Here is an 8,818-nt window from a genome sequence, read left to right on the forward strand (position 1 = left end):
CTACTTCCGTAGTGATACTGCCTCGGAAACCCAAGGAGGGGTCGCTATGAGTCGGGGCCGACTCGACGGCACATAACAACAACAACAACAATAAGGGTGAGAAAGTCAGCCTTGCGCTAGTGGGGATCATGGAGAAGGAAATTCCCTGAGTAGAGAAAGGGTCATCTACCCTGAAGGTCGGCATTGGCGAAATTCGTACACTTCACGTGCTGTGGGGAAGTTTAGCGAGATTATGGCAGTCATTGATCCTTGGGGAGAAAAGTACTATCCATGAAGTATAGTTAAGTAAATGTGTCATCCATCTTCATGAATCGAATTCAGTCTGTAAGCAGGCCTAGAGAGCATCCAGCACATATTGGAGCAGAGCAGATACTGCTGGTCGGATGTCCCAAAGAGGAAAGAGTGTGTGAAAAGGTAATAACTAAAACTGAAAATAGCAGAGTAGGCATACTATGAAAAAATATGGAGATAAATTTTGGGAGAAACGCCTGAAAGTACTTACTGAAACTGGTTGCCTCTGGGAGAGGGAGTGCAAGGGAGAGTAGTTTTTGAAACAAAATACAAATACTACGTTTTTGTTGTGAGGCCCGGTAGATTTGGCTCTGACTCCTAGCGACCCTGTGTACAGAAGAACAAGAAACACTGCCATGTCCTGTGCAGCTTCACGATCCTTGCTATACCCGAGCCCATCATTGTAGCCACTGTGTCAATCCATCTTGTCATGGGCTTTCACCTTGTTCACTGACCCTCCCCTTTACCAAGCATGATATCATTCTCCAGGGAATGGTCCCTTCTGACAACATGACCAAAGTTAAGTGAGAGGAAGTCTGGCCATTATTGTTCCAAGGAGCATTCTGGCTGCACTTAGTCCAGGACAGATTTGTTAGTTCTGCTGGCAGTCCATGGTGGTTTCAGTATTCTTCACCAACACCACAACTCAAAAGCATCAACTGTTCCTTATTCATTGTCCAGCTTTCCCATGCATATGAGGCTACTGAAAATACCATGGCTTGGGTTAGGCACACCTTAGTCTTCAAAGAGCCGTCTTTGCTCTTCATCATTTTTTAAAGAGGTCTTTTGCAACAGATTTGCCCGGCCTGATTTCTTGATGCTGCTTCTGTTGTGTTGATTGTGGAACCAAGTAATTTGAAATCTTTACAACTTCAATCTTTTCTTCATTTATTGTGATGCTGCTTATTGGTCCAGTTTTGAGGATTTTTGTTTTATGTTGAGGTGTAATCCATACTGGAGACTGTAGTCTTTCATCTTCATCAGTAAGTGCTTCAAGTCATCTTCACTTTCAACAAGCAAGGTTGTGTCATCTATATATCTTGGGTTGTTAACAAGTCTTCCTCCAATCCTGATGCTGCCTTCTTCATCTAGTCCAGCTTCTCATGTTACTTGCTCCGCATACAGATTGAATAAGCATGGTGAAAGGATACAACCCTGACACACTCTCTTCCTGATTTTAAACCATGCAGTATCCCCTTGCTCTGTTCAAACGATAACCTCCTGGACAATGGACAGATTCCTCATGAGTACAATTAAGTGCTTCAGAATTCCCATTTTTCTCAATGCTATCCATAATTTGTCATGATCTACATAGTCTAATGCTTTTGCATAGTCAATAAAACACAGGTAATCTTTCTGGTATTCCTTGCTCTTAGCCAAGAACCATATGCCATCAGCAATGATATCCCTCGTTCCACATCATCTTCTGAATCCAGCTTGCATTTCTGGAAGTTCTCTCTCAATGCAATCATTTTTTAATTATCTTCAGCAAGATTTTACTTGTATGTGCTATTAATTATATTGTTTGATAATTTCCACATCCTGTGGGATCCCCTTTCTTTGGAATGGGTACAAATATGGATCTCTTCCAGTCAGTTGGACAGGTAGCTGTCTTCCAGATTTCTTGTCATGGACATTTAAGAGCCTCCAGTGTGGCATCTCTTTGTTGAAACATCTCAGTGTGTGTTCCGTCAATTCCTGGAACATTGTTTTTTGCCCTTCAGTACAGCTTTGACTTTTTCCTTCGATACTATTGGTTCTTGATCATATGTCACCTGCTGAAATGGATGAACATTGACCATTTCTCTTTGGTATATTTACTCTGTGTATTCCTTCCATCTTTTGATGTTTCCTGCATCATTCAATATTTTACCCATAGAATCTTTCAATATTGCAACTCGAGGCTTGAATTTTTTTTCAGTTTTTTCAGCTTGAGAAATGCCAACTGTGTTTTTTTTTTTCTAACTCCAGGTCTTTGCACATTTCATTTTAATAATTGACTTTGTCTTCTCGAGCTGCTCTTTGAAATCTTCTGTTCAGCTCTTTTATCTTGTCATTTCTTCCATTTGCTTTAGCTACTCTCTGTTCAAGAGCAAGTTTGAGTCTCTTCTGACATCGATTTTGGTCTTTTCTTCCTTTCCTGCCTTTTCAGTGACCTTTTGCTTTCTTCATGGATGATGCTCTTGATGTCATCCCACAATTTGTCTAGTTTTTGGTCATTTGTGTTCAGTGCATCAAATCTGTTCTTTAGATGGTCTCTAAATTCAGGTGGGATATAATCAAGGTTATATTTTGGCTCTCATGGACTTCTTTTAATAGTCTTCAGCTTCAGCTTGAACTTACATATGAACAATTGATGGTCTGTTCCACAGTCAGCTCCTGGTTTTGTTTTGGCTGAAGATATTGAGCTTCTCCATCGCCTCTTGCCACAGAGGTAGTCTGTCTGATTCCTGTGTATTCCATCTGGTGAAGTCCACATGTATAGTCACTGTTTATGTTGTTGAAAAAGGTATTTACAATGAATAAGTTGTTGGTCTTGTAAAATTCTATCATACAATCTCTGGCATCATTTCTATCGCCAAGACCATATTTTCCAACTACTGGTGATTCTTGTTTCCAGCTTTTGCATTCCAATCACCAGTAATAATCAATACATCATGATTAAATGTTTGGTCAATTTCAGACTGCAGAAGTTGGTAGAAATCTTCAATTTCCTTGGCTTTGGCTTTGGTAGTTGGTGTGTAAATTTGAATAATAGTAGTATTAACTGGTCTTCCTTGTAGGCTTATGTACACTATCCTATCACTGACAGCACTGTCAGGATAGATTTTGAAACATTCTTTGTGACAAAGAATGGCATGCTGTTTCTCTTCAGTTTGTCATTCCTGGCATTGTCTGATTCAGAATGACCAAAACCAGTCCATTTTAACTCACTAATGCCTACGATACTGATCTTTATGTGTTCCATTTCATTTTTGATAACTTCCAATTTTCTTAGGTTCATACTTTATACCTTTCATGTTGTGATTATTAATGTATGTTTGCAGCTGTTTCTTCCCATTTTGAGTCATGCCACATCAGCAAATGGAGGTCCCCAAAGCATTACTCCATAAAGATTAAATTTAAAAAAGATAAATCTGTAGTCAAAAGAACAAAAAGCCCTGCATTAAACCAAAAACCAAACCCACGGCTGTCGAGTTGGATCCAACTCACAGTGATCCCTCCTTGGATTTCCCAGGTGGTATCACTACAGAAGTAGATTGCCTAGCCTTCCTTTTGAGGAGTGGCTGGTGGGTTTGAACCACCAGACTTCTGGTTAGCAGTCAAATGAAGCCCTGTATTATTGAGTATCAATTGTATGTCGCCATTCATGAGCTTAGTCATTTTAAGTGTTTGGAGTTTATGTTGTTTCTCCTAGGAAAGCTTATTAACAAACCAAATCTTAGTGACAATTAGTATTTGTAGGACAAAAAAAAAAAGAAGAAAGGGAAATGGCCTTGCTAGGTACGTATGATCATTGCATCAGATCAGAAACAGAGCCCAATATTTTGAAAAAGCAAATTTACTAACTGTGAAAATTCCCAGGTCACTATGAGTCAAAATTGACTTGATGACAATGAGTTTGGTTTTGGTTTTATGATACATTTGAGGGGGTATGGTGGCGCAGTGATTAAGCACTCAGCTGCTAACCAAGAAATTGGTGGTTCAAACCCCCAGTTGCTTTGCAAGAAAAAGATGTGGCAGTCAGTTTCTGTCAAGTTTACAGCCTTGGAAACCCTATGGGGCAGTTCTACTCTGTTCTGTAAGGTCACTATGAGTTGGAATCAAGTCAACAGCAACAGGTCAAGTTTATGATACACTCGTGGAGTGCCTGAGTGACACAAATAGTTAATGTACTCTACTGCAAACTGAAAGGTCTGAGTTTCTGGTCCACCCAGAGGCTTCTCATAAGACAGACTTGATGATCTACTTCTGAAAGGTCACAGCCTTGAAAACTCATTGGAACACACTTCTGCTTGGCACACTTGGGGTCGCTGTGGTCAGACTCAGCTTGATGACAGCTGACAACAACATGTATATCTAAGGCATGTGCAAATGGCTAACACACTCTGCTGCTAACCAAAAGGTTGGAGGCTTGAGCCTACCAGGAAGTGATCTACTTCTGAAAAATCAGCCATTGAAAATCCTATGGAGCACGCAGTTCTATTCTGACATACGTTGGGTCACTGTGAGTTGGATTTGACTTGATTACAACTGGTACTGTTTTTGTTTTTATTTTATATTTATGGTATATCTATAAGACAAAACACTGTTGTTGTTTTTGTTGTGCATTATTGAGTTGCTTCCTACTGATAGCAACCCTATATGGTGGAGTGGAACTGCCCCATAGGGTCCTAGGCTTATAATGTTTATGGGAGCAGATCTCCAGGTCTTTTCTCTCACAGAGCTGCTGGTGAGTTCTAACTGCTACCCTTTCAGTTGACCACCACACCAGCAAGACTCCTTGGATGAAACATTACACAGTTACATAAAAAAATGAATTTTAGTAAAATGTTTAATGACAAGAAACTAATCGCATAGATTATTAAATGTAAGAGGCTGGAAATAGTATTTATAATATAAAAACATACCACAGTTTTAAAAGATGAAACTGTATGCCTAGAAAAAAGACTAGAAGGAGTTAAAGGTGATTGTTTTATATGTTTCTCACCCCAGTTTTCTACAATGAACATAGGTGAATTATTGTTATTGAAGTAGTTTTTAAAACTGTTTCAATAGTGATTCTCTAACAGAACTGAATTTATGAAGGTATCAACATCATATGCCACTTTACTTCAAGGTTTCTTGACATTTGCAAATCTTCCTGATAATATCATAGTCCCAGCTAAAGTAGTCCCAATAATGAAGTGTATTTTGGTATTGAGGGTAGAGAAGGAAAGAGGAAATTACAAGTATTAGCCTGCAATAACTGTGCTTTCTGGGAACTGAGAAAGTAGCATATAGTGAGACAAATAAGCTGAAGTAAAAGCTGCATAAACATTATTGTCTCATATACATAGAGGCCAGTTCCAAACCAGATCTGCCTTTTTCATCAGGCTTACTGACTATAAACACTTAGAGGATGTACAGAGGCTGGGTCTTATATTAATACATTGCATTAAACAGGTATGTATGGAGTGCCTATTATGTTCCAGGTACTATGCTGTGATATAGTGGTGAATAATAGATAAATGCCCTGCCCTCATGGAACTTATAGATGAGAAGGGAAGACAGCTAATTAAAAAAATAATTATTAAAAACTTGTTGAATGAAATGACTGGGAAGAGATAAGGGAGTCAGATCTGATCTGGTGAACCTCTAAGGACATGTTTAAGATGACTACTCACAGTACCCTGATATAGAAGATGCCTAGTACACAATTGCTAATTGGTAAATTAAAAAGACCCTTTAGGTGAATTTTTGGGCTGACTTAGGGGTTCAGAGACAATCATTGGTAAAAGTGTAGTAAGAGGCCCAAACTGAATTGCATTCCCAGCTCATGTGTGAAACCTACACCCTGAATGAGCCAGAGATTTTTAGAGTCAACAGACTGAGGATAGCCCAGGCCAAACAGAGCTTTCAGGGCAGCCCCAGAAGTATGAAGCTTCCTTGGTCACTGCAGAGGACAAAGTGGGGAGGGGCTGGGGTGTAAGTTTTATCCAACACCTAGTTGAGCTATAATTGAATTTTTTTTTTCCCCTTTGTTGTTGTTGTTGTTGTTATGTGCCATCGAGTTGGCCCCAACTCATAGTGACCCCTCCTTGGGTTTCCGAGGCAGTATCACTACGGAAGTAGGATTGCCCAACCTTCCTTCCAAGGAGTGGCTGGTGGGTTTGAACCGCCAGCCTTCTGGTTAGCAGTCAAGTGCTTTAGCCACTATGCTACCAGAGCTCCTTTTTCCCCTTTAGCAGGAAGTTATTATGAGACTAACATGTTTTTATCACATTTCCTCTTAATTTCCGTACATGTAGGAATGATGTATACTGCCAAGAAATGTGGAATTAGATTCCAGCCTCCAGCTATTATCCTAATCTATGAGGGTGAAATCAAGGGGAAAAGTCGTCAGCGTATCATGCCAGTTCGAAACTTTTCAAAGTTTTCAGGTATCTTGTTTTTTTGTCTTGCCTCCTATCTTAAATATTCTCTACATCTCTTAATATATAAAAAATTGGAGTCTCATGAAATGAAGCGGCATGTCTTCAGAATTAGACAGACCTAGGTTCATTCACATTATTGTTCTATCAGGGACTACATGTATGACCCTTGCTAATTGCTTACTTTCAATGATCATCAATTTCCTAATCTGTAAAAGGGGATTGATAATTCTACCCTCTCAGTATTGTTGTATGGGTTAAATGAGATTGCATTATTTAATACTACTACTTTCCTTTCATTTATAGTCTTCATATTTTGTTAGTATCAGTACTACTGTCTAAAAGCTGTCATAACTTTTTCTTCTCAGACATTTTCTCTAATTGAAAATGTTTACCATCTCCACAAAGCTATTTTAAGTTAAGACAATCAAACACACTTCCCTCTCTTCCCCTACCCAATTCAAGGCTCAATATAAAGGAATAGTTCTGCAGTATAATTCATTTCCAATAAAGCCTGTTAGGTTCTTGGCTATAATGGCAGATAACGCCTTCAGGGTTCTGAGCGTTTGTTCTATTTTGCAGTAGTTTGTGGTGCATCAACAGTTTATGATGTATGGAGTATATAGCTGTTGTTTTTTGTTCCCTCCTAGACTGCAGTAGAGCAGCTGAGCAACTAAAGAATAATCCACGACACAAGAGTTACCTGGAACAAGTATCTCTGAAGCAGCTAGAGAAGTTATTTGGTTTTTTACGAGGTAACTTGCAGGGGCAGAGTTTGGCAGAAACAATGGAACAAATTCAGCGGGAAAGAACCATTGATCCTGAGGAAGACCTGAACAAACTAGATGACAGGGAACTTGCTAAAAGGAAGAGCATCATGGATGAACTTTTTGAGAAAAATCAGAAGAAGAAGGATGATCCAAATTTTGTTTATGACGTTGAAGTTGAGTTCCCACAGGATGAACAACTACAATCCTGTGGCTGGGACACAGAGTCAGCTGATGAATTCTGATACTAAATGCTCATGGAATTTATTGGATTGGCAGAAACTCCCATGTTTATATAAAGAATATAGATTGGTTATAGCAAAACCTGTAAAGAATGCACATTCTGGGTCATAATTGGATTGACCATGTTACTTTTCAAAACCAGGACAATGAGAGCATCTACTATGTAGGTGCATGCAGAAGAGAAAAACTATATTGGGACTTGTTTTTAATGAGCCTCTAATCAAATTGGAAGATAAGTCAAAAACTTGTAAAAAAAAAACTAACAATATCAGGCAGCAAAAAGATTAGAGTCCAGTGCTTGATAAAGATAGTTATATGCCAAAGAGGGTCAGAACTTAGATCACTGTTGAGTAGTCAGGGAAGACTTTGTCCTTTAGTGGGAGAGATGGGACTTTGCCTGATGCTTGAAATGGTAATTAGGTAGAAGCCTGCGTAAGATTCCAGATGAAAGAAACTGGAGACAGAGAGGAGGTCAGTAGTAAAGAGACAGGAAATTGAGAGTTTTATTTGTAGAACAGGAAGCAAATTACAGTTTGACAAGATTGGAGAGCATATATGGTTATCAGGGAATTAGCCTGTATGCATTATGTTTTTATAAGTATTTAACTTGTTTTATGTATATTTGCTCTGGAGTAGAGTGCCCTTGCAAGATGTCCTGCAGCTGCAAGAGGATGTCACTTGATGGGCAGTAGGGTTTCTTCCCCATCAGGTTTCAGGGAATATGTACTAATGGTATTCTGAAACCCTGAACTTCTTCCCATAAACAAGAGGCTTGTTTGTAAAATGGGAAATCCACCTGAATCAATAGGTACTGCCAGTTTAGACCTATTCATGAATTTGGATCTACAAAGGGAGATCCTTGTTAAAACTTTGCTTAACAAGGTTATGTGTGCACAGATACATCTTTCTTCTTACTAGAGTATTATTTAATTAGTAGAAATTTTATGTTCTTTGCAAGGAAATTAATATTCCTTAAATAAAACTTGATTATTCACTCTTTCTACCTGTCCATCCCACTCTCTTTACCATTAAAAGCCCCATTAAAAGGATTAAAGGGATCATTTAATTGGACATCACTAGGGACTTAAGATGAACATATTCTATACATATATTTGCCAAAAGTAGCAAAAGAATTTTCAGAACTAGAGATTCTTCCATATCTACGTAGTATTCCATTGTAAAATAAATGATTATTTTAAAAGTTGACTTTAGTTGTTGTCCCCTTTCACTACTACAGCAAGTAACCTTGTACATTCTTTGATTTGCAAACGGGCAAGAATATCTACAGGATACATGCCTAGAGGGGAATTGCTGAGTCTTGGAAGATGCATTTTAAATTTTAATAGATACTGCTAGGTTGTCCTCCATAGAGGTTTATTCATT

General features: G+C 38.7%; 1 protein-coding gene across 1 annotated transcript; it reads left to right on the plus strand.

Annotated features, from left to right (window-relative positions):
- Window positions 1-6,298: 6,298 nt before the first annotated feature.
- On the plus strand, window positions 6,299-7,437 carry CEP19 (centrosomal protein 19). Its single transcript, XM_007957106.2, has 2 exons — window positions 6,299-6,434; window positions 7,076-7,437. The coding sequence occupies exons 1-2, from the start codon at window positions 6,305-6,307 to the stop codon at window positions 7,435-7,437; spliced, it is 492 nt and encodes a 163-aa protein (XP_007955297.2). The 5' UTR covers window positions 6,299-6,304.
- The last annotated feature ends 1,381 nt before the right edge of the window (window positions 7,438-8,818 follow it).

The sequence above is a fragment of the Orycteropus afer genome, unplaced genomic scaffold (genome assembly GCF_000298275.1).
Source record: "Orycteropus afer afer isolate SDZICR_OR568_19922 unplaced genomic scaffold, OryAfe1.0 scaffold00703, whole genome shotgun sequence".
Classification (NCBI taxonomy): domain Eukaryota; kingdom Metazoa; phylum Chordata; class Mammalia; order Tubulidentata; family Orycteropodidae; genus Orycteropus; species Orycteropus afer.

Bases quoted from the DNA above. Each gene is read 5' to 3' on its own strand.
- CEP19 (XM_007957106.2), top strand. From the start codon at position 6,305: ATGATGTATACTGCCAAGAAATGTGGAATTAGATTCCAGCCTCCAGCT. The intron at 6,435-7,075 runs GTATCTTGTTTT...GTTCCCTCCTAG, and splicing joins AAACTTTTCAAAGTTTTCAG to ACTGCAGTAGAGCAGCTGAG.